The sequence below is a fragment of the Sebastes fasciatus genome, chromosome 18, assembly GCF_043250625.1.
Source record: "Sebastes fasciatus isolate fSebFas1 chromosome 18, fSebFas1.pri, whole genome shotgun sequence".
In the NCBI taxonomy this organism is placed as follows: Eukaryota; Metazoa; Chordata; class Actinopteri; order Perciformes; family Sebastidae; genus Sebastes; species Sebastes fasciatus.
Window position 1 is genome coordinate 18,908,316 of NC_133812.1, and position 19,276 is coordinate 18,927,591.

General features: G+C 39.9%; 1 protein-coding gene across 5 annotated transcripts in view; it reads left to right on the forward strand.

The window, feature by feature from the left end:
• fndc1 (fibronectin type III domain containing 1) overlaps positions 1–16,688 on the forward strand; it is a 42,488-nt gene extending 25,800 nt beyond the window's left edge. For all 5 annotated transcript variants that reach the window (XM_074615353.1, XM_074615356.1, XM_074615355.1 and 2 more), the window contains 8 exons: positions 201–341; positions 5,395–5,631; positions 8,434–8,542; positions 12,087–12,166; positions 12,480–12,509; positions 13,624–13,785; positions 13,886–14,008; positions 15,936–16,688. In XM_074615353.1, coding sequence (XP_074471454.1) covers positions 201–341; positions 5,395–5,631; positions 8,434–8,542; positions 12,087–12,166; positions 12,480–12,509; positions 13,624–13,785; positions 13,886–14,008; positions 15,936–16,051 — 998 coding nt within the window. In that variant the 3' untranslated portion in view covers positions 16,052–16,688. The remainder of the gene's footprint in view (positions 1–200; positions 342–5,394; positions 5,632–8,433; positions 8,543–12,086; positions 12,167–12,479; positions 12,510–13,623; positions 13,786–13,885; positions 14,009–15,935) is intronic.
• The last annotated feature ends 2,588 nt before the right edge of the window (positions 16,689–19,276 follow it).

Sequence of the window (19,276 nt, forward strand, 5' to 3'; positions counted from 1 at the left end):
TCAGGGGAAAAGGGGTTATTTCAAAGTGAGCTCACACATCTGCCCACTATTAATTAAATCAATTTGGCACTTTTATTCCGTAGATCATGGTTCCGATTACAAAGGATTAATGAAACACAGCAGCATGCTATTGAGTTAGGATGTAAATAATATAAAGTCTATTAAAATCAAAAGCTCACAGACACATGTGTTGTTGCCAGATGATCTTTTTGTCCAGACCACCCTGCCACCCACAACCACCACCACCACCACAGAGATCCCGACTCCGGAGCCAGACACCAGACCATCCAACCACGGCCCATCATCTGAGTTTGACCTCAGTGGGAAGAAGCGATTCACAGGTACTCAAAGACAGAAATAAGTGTGTGTCTATCAACAAGTGTTTCTCCATGTATATCTACTCCTCTGTTTGGCGCACAGATGTAATTTATATCAGAGTTTAGCCTTGAGTTTGTTGTGCAGCTGTAAACTTAAAGGTTCTGTTTGTAAGATATGGAGACAACTACTGTTGCAGATAGAAACATCACCCGTGTGCCAGGCCCGTAGGACGACTACAGTGGCTGACGTTAAAATGCGAATGGCCCTTTCTAGAGGTAGTTGTTCTAAAAGTAGTGTAGGTCATTCGGAGAATAGAAGAGCCAATGCCAGAGTGTGTAAGTGTACGTGGGAAAAAAAGTGGTGAAGCAAGAGAGAGAGAGGGGCGGCCAATATGTGTGAGCGAACGAGTAAGCTAGCGGAACAGAAGACAGATTTAGTTTAGCTCTGAGAATATCAAGTGAATGTGCCATGGAAGTTGAAGTTTGTACAGAAATAAATGCTGCAACTCCTCCAAGACCAACGGAGGTTTCCCGTGTCTTGTTTCCTGGCAGCTGAGTGGAGTGACGGGGGTTAACTTTACTGTCTTTCAACCATTTTTTAAAATTTGACCTCACTGTATAAAATGAGCTGTTGTGACCTCTAGGATAATCACAGCCTCGTGAAACTTTACAGCCACAAACTAGAGACATAGGGCATTTAGAGAATGGATGGCTTTCCTTGCTAGATTGACAATAAGGGGGTTTCTGAGCAGTTCCCAGAACAGAAGTGCTTGCCATCCAATCGCTGAAAAATGCAGTTCTTGCAGAAATCTCCAAATGTCAAACGTTTTTGATACCAAATCACAGCATGGCTTTTTCTATGGTGTTCCTCCAGGTCTTGGTGTCTTGATGTGGTGATGTGATCATCATATACTTCATAATGTTCTAAACCCTTTTACACTTTGACAACTTATTTTAGTTAATTAATTAATTCATGTTTATTTCTAATTTATGACTAGAACAACTTGATACACAGTGCTGAACTGCATCTCAAATTAATCTTCAGATTCCCAGCTTTCAGATGATGTACACCACTTCTATGTGACATATACAGCTGACCTCCTATCTCCCCCTAAAGACCCCCTTAAAAAAAACAAAAGCGGGTCTATTGTGGGTCTCAGAGGGTTAACACCCTCAGACAGATGTACCGTAAGTTATACTTTCACCTAATGTGTGAAAAACCATCCTTCTTCCAAGACTTATGCTTCTCTCCAGGAGCAAGATTATCTTTTTTTTCCTCTCTTCCAGAGTTAAGCTTTGAGTGTGCGTAGTAGCTTTAAACTCAGATTTTAGATTATTTAGCACATTCTCATTAAGCATGATGGATCACTGTTAAAAGGAACGTAACTCCCTCAAGTATAAAATAAGTTATACTTTGACCTCATGTTTGAAACATCCTCCTCTCCCAGGAAGCAGGAGGATATACTAATATAATATATTATTTGTTCCTGTGAGTTCAGTTGACTGTAAATGCCAGAGAAAAGATACATATTACCTTTACCCGACAGCACAATAAATAGTATACGTCTCTTGCTAAGAAAGTCAAAGAGCCTGATTGACAATTCATGCTTGGCTTCTGAGTATTACATGTTTTTTTATCCCTGTTCATGAGTGTGTGTGATGAATGTCTCGCTGTGCTGTAAATAATGATAGGCTGATGGGAGTTCTGTTTTGTTTCGTCGTGGAGTAATAAATTTGGACCTCTATCTTGGCTTTCTCAGCAATACCTCCTAAATATACGACCTTCTCAGACATTACAGTAACCATTGGCCAAAAAAAGGAAAAATACTTTTTCCTCATCTATATCATAATGTAGCTAATTGCAGCTACAGTAAAGCACTCAACTGCTGATTTGTGAAATATAGTTATAAATATGCATATATCACTTTGTGGAAAATGGGAATAAGTTTATGTCTAATAGTTGAATCAACTTGGTTCCATCCATCCGTGATTGGATCATGATAACAAAGTTCACTGAGGACACAGTGTTCGGGTCTCCAGACTCGATCCCAGCAAACTTTGGCCCCCTGCTTTCTTTTTACTGTCCCTGTGTGCTTACTTTGGCCTCTCGTACCATATCACCTCATCTGGTTGCACAAACAGGCTGCAATAGTCTCTAGACAGAAATAAAAACAGCATCTACTTGACTTCCAGCCTTCTAAAAATGACATAATGTCAGAGGTCCTTTCAATAGTGCTTTGTTTAATGACCGTACTTTTTGTTATGTTTCAGCTGTTGAAATAATAATTGTGAAGATACTGTAAACCAATATACCCAAAACCAATATGTAATATTGTTTATATTTTCTTTTGAGACCGTCATTGCACACCTGGGAATAAACCTTACTTTTACTTCTTTGTTAAGTTAGAGAAGCCGTAGCCTAGTAATAACTGAAATAAAGACTTCTATCAACACATATTAAAAGAATACTGCAGCGACTTCATATTGCACATAATATTCATAAACTGGGGGATTTACAAGAGACAGCTTATAAAAATCATAATCTCTATAACAGATTCTGTGTTCACATGTAGAATCTGTAGGCAACGGTTTGATTTTGGTATCGGAAGCATTCTGGTTTTTGTTTGTAGTCCGAGTAGTATTGACTGATCACGTTCAAGTAGGCTTTGGTTGAATGAAGGTAAACAGTCTGTGTGGAGAGCGAAAAAGGTGGAAAGCACTGGCCGAAATGCAATCTTGGAACCAGCTACCGTCTGATGATGATTCAGCTTTTTATTGGTTTAAAGCTTGTAAACTGGCTACTTGTGAAACAATCCGTTCATACGCGTCTCTCAACTCCAACTTAAGTCTCACGTCTCAAGTTGCTAATCAGACTGTAAACAATAATCAGCGCATGTAAAAAGAATTCTTGGCCCAGATATCCGCTGGCTACACCAGAACCTCAAAAATATAGCCCCCCAGAGGCTTATCCGTCATCAGACCGATAGATGATGGGTTACAAGATTGTGAAAACAACGGTCAAAATCGACGCAGTGGAAGCCAAGATATCGTGACTTTTAGTCCTTAGGATGGGTCAAGTTCCAAAAACACTGGATACTACACCTCCCATAATGCAACTTAAGCCAAAATACAGGACAGATGACGCATGAGTAATTTTTTTGAGACTTGACAAAAATCCTTCCAGAGCCACAGAAGACTTCTGCAAATGACTGCCATTAGCTTCAATGTGAGCCTTTTGCTAGTCTAACGATCGGGAAAAAAACATAAGTAACGGTTTTCCTATCATTCACTAGCCATGTTGCCATTCAATATTTACTGTATATTCGCATTTTGAAGTATTGAATTAGAAAAACTGTATGGAAACGGCAACATTCGATAAAATATCCTCAATTACGTAAAAAAGGTTTGTACGCTCTCTTGAGGTGGTTTTTGCCTTAGTCGAAAAAAAGTTGATGCGCTAAATGGATTATGGAAATGCACCTAATTCTCATTTCTTTTTTTTTGCGACAATTCAAAAGTTTGCTTAAAATCTGCTTGATAATTGAACGGAAACACGGCTATTGACAGATTAAAAGCAATTTGTCACCGTCACAGTTATACTGATCTTTGTGAGAAACCTTTTGTCAGGAAAAGATTCGTGGCTGCGTCTTTATCAGCGCAATGTCAGAATTATCAGTATCATCTGCTCTGGAAGCAGTAGTGGGACAATAACATGGCTTACTGTGGACACCATCTATCTTGGTAAACAACAGCTTCCTTGTGTTCACCTCACATAGAGCCATCTGAAAGCTATTACTCTCCCCGAGATAAAAACAGGCAAGAGCAGGAGAGCGGTGGAAATCATAAAAGTTGCGAGTGCTGACATCAGCACAGAAAGAAGGCTTTGTTGGCTCAATGTGGAGACATCCTCCTCTCGATTTATTAATTTAATAGATCTTAGGTTCATTTCAGCAGCTTGCCAGTCTACTGACATGCTTTGCATGAACTGTCTGACTTCCCCTTAGTCTCTTTATCTGTCCAAGCATAGTTTGAATGAATCTAGCCCCAAGGCAAGATGTGGGACAAAACGTATTAACTAATAATTCTTAGCAGTTGCATGAATCTGATTTATAGTAAGATCCAGATGGATGGAGTTTGCCACATAGGACTAGAAAATGAGGTCCAGGATGTTTGGACTATTACAATGCTAATTTATGCTTTACTAGACTGATATTAGGGATGACATTATGTGAACTGTCCTGTTGTTGTTTCCCAGTGTCATTTGATCCACGTCTGGCTCACACATGGCAGTTTTCGTCAAAGTTTTTGGATTCGGTTTTTCAACAAGACAGACAGAAGGACACATGATCAGAGCAAAACATCTGGATCTTCTGTGTGTACAAACCTGCACTGATCCTGCACATGTGGATGCTGTGCAGAAACGCAGCCTTACAAGCGCCCTGTGCATAAACAGACGCATAAATCTGCTCCCCTTGACGACAGAGCATGCATTTCAGTGTATGAATGCGTAATACATAAGACTGCGTACACACATACAGTAGGAGCTTGTGACAGCTTAAACCCACACAGTCTGTGGTGATGCGTAGATACTGACACGTGTGAGACTCTTGGCCTGCGCAGAGGGCCAATCATCTGGGGAGGTGGGAGCGACTCCAGGCTCCAGTGGTTCCCTCCAAATCACAGTCAGACTAGGAATTGTGGGATCTCTGAAGTATTCACAGCTGTAGGTCCAGTTGGCATTTCCAGAGTTGTTGAAACAAACAAAAAGAGACAAAAAGAGGAGGAGAGGAAACAAAGGAAATATAGGAGGGCGTTCACAACAGCCAGCATGCCAACTTCTGATACCCCTTTTAAAAATGACGAACAAACTGCAAATTATTTCAGAATGACTGAATAAGTCTGTCACCATTAAATTAGTATGATCTGGAAAAGTTTAATATTTTTTAAATTATGATCAAGAAGATTTTTTTTTTTAATAAATAATGCAAAATAAATATTTGTATTCATTATTAATTGCCTATTTTAGGAAATGATGTTGTTAAAATAAATAACTGCCAACACTTTTTCCTGCCATCAGCTCCCTATGTGAACTACATCCGGAAGGACCCGGCTTCTCCGTGCTCCCTGACGGAGGCTCTGGAGTATCTTCAGGTCGACGTCCTAGCAGACCTGATAGAGAAGGACAGCCTGGTAGCCAATCAGAATCAGCCTCCCAAAAACAAGCCTCGCAACTTCACGGTGGTCGCCATGGAGGGCTGCCACTCATTCATCATTCTGGACTGGGGCCGCCCACTGAAGGATGACATGGTGTCAGGTAAGAAATGTTTTTCCAGAATTTAAAAGTTGAATTAGAATTAAAATAATGTTTTACTAAGAAATCAGTATATCCTTGGTGTTTGTTTTAAAGGGACTATTTGTAACTTTCAGAAATGCTTGTTAACAGCGACACCTGTGGCCGTGAAATCAACGAAAGTCAGCGCTTGCTCGCTCTAAATATACCTGAACGAGCATCGCTCAAAACAGTGAGGCGACACATGACAGCTAAAACCACAATATCACTCTATATTTCAGCTGCTTGGCAGTAATGTTAGCTGACCAGACTAAGGTCTCTCCATGAATATGATTTAGATCTGATCCTAGTGTTGGCTTTTCCTGCCTCAGTGCAGGCTTCAGCAGCGGGGCTCTGCAGCCGGAGAGAGCAGAGGAGACACCGGCACCCGGTCGGTAACGAGAAGACAACGTAACTCTCTGCAGAGCTCCGTCACTTCACAAGACACGGAAAACCTCTGTTGGTCTGGAGGAGCAACAAAATAACAAAAATGTATCTGAACAACACTGCCAATCCTACCTTTAATTGGAGGAACGTTACAGTCCACACGTATCTGATGTTTTTGTTTCAGCCTTTCATCTGCTGTGGTTTAGGATATGCCTTTAACAAGTTACCAGCATCCCCCCCTGACTCAGGTTTTAAGAACTCGCTCCAGCAGTTTATTGTGAATACATCATGAAAAACAGACTACATTGAACACATGGAATAGGGCTCTTCAGCTCTCTTCAGTTTCTCAGGGAAAAACAAAACTCCTATGATGTAGAAAGTGACGCATGGGTTAAAAAAGGGACAGACCGAGAGTGAAGATAACAGCATACTGTATGAGACGTGGTGGACTATCAGAGGTAGCAGTCTGGCCAGCTTGAAAGTTTTCTTTGGCAGGAAAACAAGAGCTCCTGGTCATGCCGCGGGTTCGTCCGTCCACTGATGTGTAAAACAGATAGTTGGTCTGTACTGTCACTGGTGTTTTCTTCCCCTCTTTCTTTCCATCTGTTCTCCTAGGTGTTTCCTCTCTGCTCACACACACACACACACTATCCTGACACTTTACTTATTACTTTAATGCATTTTTGCACTTAATTGGTCTGGACATTTTGGCACCTAATCGCTATTTTCTCCCATTTCAAATACTTTTAGTTTTATCTTACATACCACGGTGCATTCCAGAAACTCATTTCTATTAAGTGTTGTGACGCTGATGTACCGTTTCTCTGCTGTTATGTGTGATATCAAAGATAAGTTGGCTCTGAGAACTTTTAACTTTTAGATTAACGTTTTTTGTGAATTTCCTTATAAACCACATTGCAAAGACGTGCACTGTAAATACAGCAGACATCTGACACACACACATATGCAGGTAAAGTTCACACATGCAGATACAATCACAAGGTGCTGTTTTAGTTATTAGAGCGTGTTTTCACAACCATGTCTTACGAGTTATGGGTCACGGCTTTCAAAAACAAGTGGATGGAAACAGCTGTTAGCAAGTGGACTCAAGAGATGAGGGACATTGGCTTGAGTTTTTACCTGAACCCAACTTCTGGTTCCTTTTACTCTGATGCATAGAGGACCTTTTAGTTAAAGGTTTTGGACAAATCGTACTCATTATTCAGTATTACAAGTGTTGTATTTGGCTCAAAGGACCAACTACATACATTAATACCTAAAGCAGGAAAATACAGAGTAGGCAGAAGTCCACATACTACTCTATCAAACCTCAGTTTAACAATGTAGAATGGAGAAGGAATGAAAAACCAAAAGAAGAAAAACAAAGTAGCTAGTATTTCCCTTCTCTCCTGTCAGCCGCCAGCTGTGTTGGTGCGGCTCCAGTACAAATAGAAACTCAGACTCAAAAGTGCAATAGAAACAGTTGGTAGTTTGATGTGCGGCAGAGCTGCTCTCCATAGTTTTAAAGTGAGTGAGCGAGAGCCGCGTGACCTGAGGTTGCTTACCGGATTCTACGGATTAGTGTGCGTGACTGAGAAGAAGAAGAAAACACACAGGCAGGTTGGAGGACAGTCAGCATGAGTTATAGAAAATGCCAGGGCGGCAGTTTCTCTTCACATAAATGTATATGGGAGACCACCTACTCTCACAAAATAACTGAACGCATAAAGTAAATGTTCATATTTTATAAATAGTCGTAGGTCATGTGAGTCCAAGGTTGATAAAGTAAAACACCTGGTGGGTTTGTTACCTTTGGACAGAGCCAAACTAGCTGTTTCAAAGGGCTGGAGATATAAAGAGAAGATAAAATATCACAATATTTTTGACCAAATACCTTGAAGATATTGCAACAGTATTGTCTAATATTTACACAATGAGATTTTTGATAAATAATCAGTAATAATGACTAAGTGGGTAAAGGTAAATAACAGCTAGAACAGTCTGGTAATTCATCACGCAATTGTTAAAACCAGGAAAAGACAACATTTATGCCATAATACAATATTAGAATCCAAAATCTAAGACGATATCTAGTCTCATATAACAATATTGATGTAATAACGATATATTGCCCAGCCCTACTGTTTCCAGTTTTTGTGCTAAGCTGAGCTGACTGGCTGCTGGTGCTAGCTTCATATTTACTTATAGACATGAGAGTGGTATCAACGGTCTCTTCTAACTCTTAGTTAAAAAAAAAGTGTCTCAAAATGTCAAAGTATTCCTTTAATGTTGAACCTCGGGGTATTGTGTTTCACTTGAGACTAAGAGTCACTGTCAGACATTGTCTATGTTTATATCAACTACTGAGTTCTCCCTTTTATCCTGTATTGTTCCCTGCAGGCTACATGGTCCACAGTGCTTCATATGACGATGTCCTCAACAATAGATGGTCCACTAGACCCTCCAGCGGGACACACCTGCCTGTGGAGAATCTCAAACCCAACTCCAGGTAACACATAACCCACCTGTGATTATATCATTGTGTGTGCATGCATACTAATACGTATTACGTACATAATACACAGGCTGCGTCTAAAATCACATACTATACACTACATACCCAATATGTGTACTATCGTTCAACATACTTTTGTGTGAATAAACAGTAGTGTGTATCTCTTTGGACGCACTGAGCAGTAATTTACGTCGTCACTTCCTGAGAGTCAACTTGCCGGTTGGAGACATGTAACCATGGTAACCGGTGCTAGAATCATAAAGTCTGAACTAGTACTCCTAGCAAAGTGAAATATTATACTTACACTTAAATTGAAGCGTTGATGTTGCAGAGCTGTCAATGACAATGTTATGAACATTGTCGTCACTACCGCATTGCATTGTGGGATATTTATGCCGCCGTTAGTAAATAGTATGCAATTCGCTTACAACTGGTTTCATACTAAGGTTTCAGACATACGTAAAATCTCACATACTGTTTTTAGCGTTCTAAATAACATGTTGGTATGGAATTTTAGACGCAGCCACACTCTTAGAGAGACGTTGGCGTGAGCATGTGCACAATGCTTTCAGGCTCAGTGATTCACAGTATCATCTCACACATGGGAGTCATAGAGAAAGACAACCTGAACTTCCAAACAAAGATTTGCTTGGTTGAAAGATCTCTTGCCCTGACCTGCATGTAATGTTTATGATGAGGTTATTGCCTGAGGTGCAGGTGCTTGGCTGCGGCTGAGTGTTTATATCATTATGCTGTCATCACATAATGCACAGAACATGCATCTTGTCTGGATGTCTGTGTTGTGAGTTCATGTATGCATGTATGTATACGTGTTTGTTGGTTCTATTCCATGTTTATGTGGGAATATGTTGCCAGTTGTGATATTGAACCAGGCTGATACTGATCTAAGCAGAGTGTGAGTTGGATACTGATACTGTAATGTCTGTATAAGAGATCAGGAAATCTGTTAGGCTAAATGGAGGCATGTCAAGAAACACTGTTGAACCTGCACCAAAATGTGACATGTTGTAAAACTCTAAGAGATCTTGGAAAATTCAACGGAACATAAATACAGCAGAGATTATCTGACACTTCCACACAGATACAGTCACCTCGGTCTGTTTCAGTTATTAGAGCGCGTTTCCAAAACCCTGTCTTACGAGACACGGGGTTAAGGTTTTCAAAATAAATGCACGAGAATATCTCTTAGCACATGGACCCAAGAGAGGAAGGGAGAGTTCTCACCCAAAACCCCCAGATATCTGGCTCCTTTTACAGCTGTGCATTAAGCCCCTTTTGCTTGAAAGCCGTAAGTGTCAATGATACATGTAAAAATGCTTTTAGCAAATGTACTGTTTGAATAATTTTACGTGGGACTAAAGGATCAGAATGGGAATAAATTGCCTGCCATTCGCCTTAAACGTGCTAGCTGTATGTCAGATAAGAATCTGGTGGAAAAACAGTTTCAGATGTGAGTTGATCAGGGACATAAGTATCCTCTGGCCCAGTGGAGGCACGAATCAGCTTGAGGTGTTATGATAGGTGTCTCGTCCTGGGCCTTTAGGAAACCAAACACCTGCTGCTGAACACAAACAGAGCTGTGTGCATTGGGTAAAGTTTTCCAAGAGTCTGCAAAGAGGGATTCCCTCCCCTGGCAACCAGTTTGTATTCATGATAGTGCATCTCTCGTGGTTACAGTTGATCCTGGGATAGTTTATGCGACAGTGTTGGCATTTCCCATGCTGCAGGCTCCTTCTGTCTGCCAGAACAACTGAGCTACTATAGTCCTAAACACACACATATGTGCACTCACATGTGGACAAATTTCCTTGGATCCACAAGATTTCCTTCTCATAAAACTGAGAAATGGAGTGAATTTCAAAGGACTTTAAAAACTTGAAAATCTCATCCCATTGGACTTTTAATCTTCATAGAGATGCACGTTCTCAAAATCAATTAATCGTTTAACTAATTTTTCAAGCAAAAATGCCAAATATATCATGATTCCGCTGCAGTTCAACTTTCAGGCAATGGTCACTCGTCACCTGTTTTTCAGGCAATTAATTCTCTTTGTTGGTTGGACCAAACTAGATGACGTCACCTTGGGCTCCAGGATCCATTTTCACTGTTCTTTGATGTTTTATAGACCAAAAAATTTATCCATTAATCAAGAAAATAATCATCAGATTAATTGATAATGAAAGTAATTGCTCGTCGTAGCCCTAGTCTTCTCTTTGTACCTATTTCTTCTGCTGTATTCAGGTCTCTTTTGCAAAAGGGATCTTGATCTCGGATTAAATAATTGTTATAGATAAGATACAAATAGTTAACTTGTGAATTTGAAATCTCCATACTTGTTTTTCCACTTCTTTTCAAAAATATGAGTGTCATTACATGCCCTAGAATAGTTTACAGTTTATAATCGACTTCAGTTTATAATCGTTTGTTAGTTTTTGTGGCTGAACTATCATATATACTGAGGCTGAATTAGGCTCAAAGTGCTTGTGCAGTTGCCACATAGATTTTCATCTCAAGAGAAGATGAGAGGATCGATACTCTGACTGAAACTGAGAGCTCTCAATATGTATTGAAAGGTTCAAATGGCTATCTTGGCTCCATGTTGTATTTTGTGGTCTTTTCTCTGTTTTTATATTCTGACTCACATTTTCTTTTTTTTTCTACCTTCTCCAATTTCTTCTCCAGTTTCTTCTATCATTACATCATCTCACTGCAGCTGCCTTGCCGAGTCCTCTCCCTCTCCCTCTCCGTCTCCCTCTCTCTTTCTGATATGTATTTTGGTCACCGTTGTCACGTGGCTGTGGTGATTGGATCCAGGCCTCGTGGCTGTACATGGTGAAAGTTTCTGGCTAGGAATTGACGGACCATGAACTTACTGTATGCGACCTTGCAGACTGGAGGAAAGCACATATGCGCACAATACTGGATTAATGAACACACACTTGCACGAACACATCAGCCAGCTACAGTGGAAAAGTTTGCACACTCAAAGTTGACATTTGTGGCTTAGTTTTTAATCTGATAGGATTTAATAACTTCATCCACCTCCTGGAGACAATGTGAACTCACTGCCATATTAAAGCTCTCTGTGACAAATGTCTCTTTTGAGGACTATTCCTCTTTTTCAACCTCCCATTTATCCCTTCTCTTTCAGCATACATCTATCCCTGTGCTTTACTTTTTCCACCTCCCTCTTTTTTTCTGTCTCTCATTCTTATCCTCTATCCTGTATCTCCTCAATCTCCACTTGTCTAGATGTCTCTTTTTCCCCTCGCAGCCCTTCCCTCCACTCTCCTTCTCCCTTCAACACGAGCCAAATAGCCATTTTATTGTGCTGCGCTCACTTTGGATTCATATGAATATAAAACAGACTACTCTTAAATCAGCCTGACTGAAGCATGCCCAGTCATCTGCTATGGTCATTAACATTTTCCTCACCTTCACGCAGTCACAACAACACTGGCAGAATGACTACTAAATCTCTCACTAAATCCTTATGCTGTTGTTTGCTTTCATTCAGGTACTACTTTAAAGTGCAGGCCAAGAATGTGTTTGGTTTGGGACCCGTCAGCGATACACTCACCTATGTCACCGAATCAGGTGTGTATCCTGTCAACGCCTGCAAAGATAAACTTTGAGACGCCTCATTGACTACAGTTTCGCACTCAAACTGGATTTAGATTTTCTGCTGTACTGCAGCATGCAACGAAACTGTCATGGTGACATTCATTGTTTTGCAATGCAATATATTCAAATATAAAACCATCCTTGCGGTAAAAGCCGACTACCAGATGTAATCTGCATTATGTGCATTATAGGGCTTTCATTCTCAAAGTCAGGTGAATGCATTAAATCTGCAGTGCTGCCTGTGTGCTTTTCCTCCCTTGTGAAATGATCGCATTCTTTCTTTCAGACGATCCTCTTCTCATCGAAAGACCACCTGGTAAGTCCATACACCGACTGCACGTCTCTAATTTAAGGTGCACAAGCAAGCCATGTCTTACCCATGCTTCACTGAGGTTTTAAAGAGAGAGGCTACATCTGTTGAACAAGGATATCAATTTTGTGGATTTTCACTCCTCGACCATTTCCGATCAGTAGCCCTCCTGTGATTGCTACTGGTGGTGTCTGGAAGGTAACCCCCAAATTGCGAAAACTTGCCCAGCTACCTATCCTAACCTTAACCATTCGAGTTCAATGCCTAACCCTGACCATCTCGCAAGAGTTTCTCAATTTGCTACTGTGTATAGGCAAACGTCACTCTGATATTGTGTATATGTTGGCCAATAAGTATTAAGAAACCGCAGCACAGAAATCTCAAAGATATGTTTTAGGAAGTTAGGTGTATCATCTGTTTCCCTCCTTGAATCCTTGCTAGTCCTTTCAAGAAGGCAATTCAAAGTGCTTTACATGAGATATATAAAACCACTAAGACAAGATACAAAAGAAACACAAGGCAATATATAAAAGACACATATATATATATAATTTTACAAGAGTAAAATATGATAGAAGATAAGCTAAATTGAATAAAACCCATCAAACAGGATAAAACTAATTTCAGTGAAGCGCAAAATATAAATGAATAATCAGAAATCTTAAAAAGATATTGGCAAACAGAAAAGTTGTAAACCTTGATTTAAAAAAACTGAGAGTTGGAGCCAACCTTAAGTTTTCTGGGAGTTTGTTTCAGTTATGTGAGGCATAAAAACTGAACGCTTCACGGTGGGCAGACCTGTTCCAGACACTCTGAGAGGTCTGGGTGGTTCATAAAGGATAGACAGATCAAACGTAAACCATTCAGAGCTTCATAAACCAATAGTTGTATAAATCATCATCTAGGTTGTTACAAGATATGAACTGGACTTGGCTGCCTTCTGGCTACCTTAGGAACAGACCATTTAATATCTAACCATAACACAACTGTTAACCTTGGATTTCATTGTTTTCGTTCAGCTTTACAGAGTTCACCTTCTGCTATGTATACAAGATGTGTCTTACATAGGATGCATATTTTATCGCCACAACATGATGCATCTCCTCCTCCTGTTCCTCAGGTGGAGAGCCAATCTGGATCCCCTTTACCTTCAAGTATAACTCGGCCCACAGCAGCTGTAAGGGCAGCCAGTACGTCAAGCGGACATGGTACAGGAAGTTTGTGGGCGTGGTTTTGTGTAACTCTCTGCGATACAAGATCTTCATGGGAGACGGTCTTAGAGGTAATGTCCGATTTAAAACCAGATATAATCAATACTTTTTACAGCGCTATCATAAAAAAAATCATAATTATGATTCCCACTTCCCCTTTTCTCTCCCCAGAGCCCTTTTACAGTATAGGAGATACCTTTGGCCAGGGAGAGGACCATTGCCAGTTTGTGGACTCCTACAGGGACGGAAGGACCGGTCCGTTCTACCTCTCAAATAATCTGCCCTCAGCACAAGGTGAACAAGTTGCACATTTATGGCCTTGATATTTAGACGTAACCGATTATCACATCTTTCCATTCTGTCTGGCTCTCTGGCTCCTAAATGGACCAGCTGCATAGATCTTTATCAATGCAGAACACAGATGCAGAGTAGTGTTTAAATGAATACTTGTTAAAGGACCCACCAGGGTTTTGCAAGTTTTAGCACCAAATCTCACATGCTTTTTATTACTGCAGGCCATTTTCCTAATTATACCATAACTTCTTAGATCAATGCCACAACTTCCTAGCGATAATTGTTTTCAGCTCATATCAGTACATAACGAGAATACTTGAAATTTGCTTGGGATGAGTAATCAATGTGAGCATCATTCATTGGTAGTTAGCTTTATTTTTCTTTCAAAGTTACGTACATTGGCCTAATAAGGTTATCTAGTTGAAGGTAGAAGGTGTTATGAAAACCTTCTCTTGTTATTGTGTTTGACATCCAAGACTTGAGAGTCCACTGTTACACAGCAACGTTTCGAAAGACAAAATTCACAATTTAATCTTTCACAACTTCCAATATTTGCTTACCTTTTGCCCACTGGGTTTGATTTCCCAGTAACATACCCTGTGCTTTGCTTTTTGGAAACTGACTTGCAATGTTGTAGAAGTAGTTTGTGTTGGCTTATATTTAAAAGTTAAGGCTGGACCAATTCTATATTTTTCTTATCGTCAACAAAGCCAATGAAAAGATTAAAACTGATGATGCATCAGCTCGTCTGTCAATACTTTGACTTTCCTATCCTGTTTATGGCACTCAGTGTCAAGCCTATTGAATGGGTCACAAATATATAGTTTCAATTCAAGCTCAGTCATTTCCTAAAAAGGCTGGGCAATGTAGTTTTTAGCAAACATTACTGTTACAGTATTGAATAGTGCATTTTGGTAGTATTTAAGAAGTGGATGTAGTCACTGTAATGTCACCCACTGGTTTCTGGACTGACGTTTTGAAGCCTCGAGTTTTACATTTTGGCCGTCGCCATCATGGTTTTTGGCCGTCACCATCTTGTTTTTTTGCAACCAGAAGTGACACGAGAGGGTGGAACTAAGTACAACTGAACGCTGAATAAGACATTTTTAGCATGAACTGAAAACACACTGTGAAAGGGTTAAATTTGTAAGACGAAAAGACAACGCTGTGGTAGCAATCTGTCAATCTCAAGGTAGCCACGCCCTAAAGCACACCCTGCTTTATGGTCTATTTGACTCTAAATGGGACCATAATTTACTAAATGAACATCATGCTGTATTGAAGAAGACTTGAAACTAGCAATTGTGACTATAAACACATGTTTACAATGTTTACTGAGGTAATAAATCAAGTGAGAAGTAGGCTCATTTTCTCATTGACTTCTATACAATCAGACCTCTTTTTGCAACCAGAGGAGTCGCCCCCTGCTGGCTGTTAGAAGAATGCAAGTTTAAGGCACTTCCTCATTGGCTTCACTTTTCAGACCCCGGAGTTGTCCACTGGTATTTACAGCAGCAGGATGGTGTATGTGGGATTGATTCAAAATGAACCACATGCCCTTGTTCATTATAAGGAACAGGTCACCCAGTGCAACAGTGTGGCTCACTGATGTGTTTTTAATAGTTTTTGGTCAACAACAGCTCTATGGCACAGAGGAATAAGCTTCATCAGGCTTTGGACACACAGACAATACTAGTAGGATCAAGTCATTGTCTTTTCATGGGATTTGCTGAAATAAGAAAAATATAGAACACCACAAACCTCATTTCAGATGCAAGTGGCTCTTTTTGTTGAATTGTCATGAAGTCAGGCAGAGAAAGAACTAAGTAATTGCTAACAAGTGCTAAATGATGATTATATCCAGACATGCTCACTCTTCATTGCATTCAAGTCTCCTAAACAGCATTATCATTTCTTTCTTTTGCAGGATTTTATCGCGCCTACAGACAGGAGCCCGTTGCATTTGGAGTCATTGGCCGACGCACAGCCCATCCATTCGTGGGCTGGTATGAATGCGGGGTGCCCATCCCCGGGAAGTGGTAACACAGGAGGAGTAGGAGACATTGTTACCGAGGGCAACCCTTCTGCATCCTGCTGCAGGCTCTTACATTCACTGGTCTCGCCCTTAAAAACAGACTTTTGCCTGCCCAAATGAAATGACACCACTACGAATTTATTACAGCTTCACAGAAAGAGAATATAATACTTTTTAAACAACTCAATGTATATCATTACAATGCACTTTTTTATATAAAGCAGTTTGTATATGAGGGGAAAAAGAAGCATGTGTGCTCTTGCTTAGTGTAACTCATGTCCTAAAGTGTCCTTGTACTATTCCCAACTATCCCAGAGACAGGTCCTCACCCAGTGTTATTTATCTCATCAATAATGCACACGCACGGTCAAACCAGTGACATTGGACCAAAGCACAAGCTGCAAAGCAAACTGTAAGAATGGGCACTTAAGGTGTGTATAGGTCTGTTCATTTTCAATCGTGAGATTTGTATTTCATAATGTAACAGCTTCTGAAGGCTACATTTTGTTTGTTTATTCGTGTTCTTAAAACATCTTACTGTTTTTTTTACACCCTTTTGGTATTCATCAGAATTCATTAAAAGTTACTGTGTAAGTTTTTTATGTATACGGACAAAGAATAAAAGACCAAATATTTGCTCAGGAATTGTGAGAGATTGAATAAAGGTGTTATGGAAACCACAGCAATCCAAAAACATGAATCATATCACATTCTTTTATAGCAAAAGCTTCCCCACATGATCCAGATCTACTTAATCAAACTAATGGAAGATTTGAGTAACAGAGAAAGTTTGGTGGAGCCAGCTGGAACAGCAACTGTTAAAATCTGATGAAATGTCAAAAACAACATATTGTGGACAGAAGCAGGTGAGGGGGAAAGAGAGAAAATACCAGTCCACTGGCATTAAACAAGTGAGTGGAAACATCAGTCATGTGTAGAGTATTAATATACTGCACCATAAATATCTAAATTGGATTTGTAATGCATATTTTTTGTACTGTAATTAGATTTGGATTGAAACCAGTGCTGGAAAGTAAAAAAGTATGTTTACTCAAGTACTTTTCTTAAGTATAGAAATGTATTTATTTCAATACTTAAAGGACCAGTGTGTAGGATTTAGTGACATCTTCTAGTGGTAAGGTTGCAGATTGCAACCAACTGAATACCCCTCCGCTCACCCCTCCTTTTCCAAGCGTGTCGGAGAACTAAGGTGGCCTTCAGGTAACGTAAAAACGCGTAAAGCTCTCTCTAGAGGCAGTGTTTGGTTGGTTGGTTCAGGGCTGCTGTTGAAACATGGTGGTACAACAACATGTCAGACTCCATGAAGAAGTCCTGTATTGAGAATGTTACTGGAGTAAAAGTATGTCAGTATTAAAAGTAGAATGTGCTTAAATCATCAAGTATTCAGAGCACTCATAATGTAGAAAATTGGTGTGTATGTGTGTGTGTTATAGTATTAAATATCATATTATTCGAGTATTATTACATTTTTTTTACGCATTTTTGTGTAAATAGCAGGTATTATAATATTTAAAAATGCATCATATTTAAAAAAACATTTAAAAAAAAGTACAATATTTATGTGTTCATATAGTGTAGTGGTGTAGATGTATAAAGTTGCATAAAATGGAAATGCTCCAAGTGAAGTTCACGTTTGTAACTCAAATTTGTACTTAAGGTGCCAAATTCCAAATTAGGATAATATCTATGACCGAGGGATTGCCTCCACATGGCTCTCAAAATGGCGATGACTGAGCCGGTAGCTAGCAGCTAACGGTGCTAACAGCACCAACAGTGCAAACAATGGCAACAGTGCTGACAGAGCTAACAGTGTTTACCTGTTGTGGAACAGGAGGGTGGGCGCTATGCTTTCGTGGTGACGTCATGGGCTGGGATGGCGTTTTCAGCGGTTACTATAATATGAGCGGAGTGCAGAGTGGTGGCGGTTAGTGAGCCAGTGGGACTCGCATAAAAGTCACACGCAGCCGGCCCGGCTATGTAAACAAAGCACGGAGAAGCTCGGATTACAACACACACAGAAGGATTAAGACTTCATTCTCTGCTCAGGTAGACATTACTCCTCTATATCTTTACATAGCAAATATGTGGACTTTACTTTTAATACTGTAAGTACATCCAATGCAGGATTTTTACGTCTAATGGAGTATTGTTATATTAGTCATTTTACTTAAGTAAAGGTTCTGAATACTTCCTCCACCACTGCTTGAAATAGTACCCATATCTGCTGTGTTAGATTTGGAAAAGCCTGCTGTACACATTTGTAAAACCAATCATCACTGGTATATTCTGGATCATTTGAAACTGAGTATTAATCCAATTACCTGCGTGGCGGACAAGTTAGAATTTGCTTCAAATGTTGCTCAGATAAAATCTTTCACAAGGAATAGAGTTTCATTTTCATACTCAAAGCCAATTATGGTGCTCAGATTTTAATGTGTTGTTTGAACACGAATTATAGTCCATCTGTGTAAAATAACAAAAAAAGGAAAAAGTATAATCATAACTGGCTCAGCACCACAATAAACCAGGTGGAAAACAGATGAGGTTTAATGAATGGAGAGGGTCTTTTTTGTATGTGTGTTGCCAATTAATCATTACTCCAGTTATGAGATTTTGACATTCATTTTCGAAATGGATCGCTCTTTCCGTGAAGCCCAACAGCAGAACCGGAGCTGCCCTTTTCAGTGTTTGCCTAAAACTGATTACAACTGTCAGTTTTGACTCGGAGAGAAAAATTGATGATATCCAGTAGCAGCCAGGCTACTCGTTTTCAACACGTAATGTACAACTCTGCCTCATAGTAAAACATAACATATCACTCTAATTAATCCCCATCATTCCTCCAGGACGGGAATAGTATAACCCACAAGAGACTTTATCATTATGCAATACATCTATCACAAGACACCTAAATACGCTTATCCTGTTTGTATTTAAGCCAAGAATGGGGTTCAAAGTTCACTTAAAAACATTATTTTATTCCATTACATTAAACGTTGCACAGTATCAAAGGTCTAGCGTGCAATCCCTTATCTGAGGAGCACAGGCGGTAGTTTGTTGAGGTTGGCTCCGGTGTGTTATGGCTGTCAGATTTAAAAGACATTAAATGGTGATTGACTTCTGAGAGGGCATGGAATATTCCCCCTGAGCAGTGGCGGAGAGATAATGGTTGTTTTTGGAGTGGTTACTGACCAATCAACACTTTGGAAGAT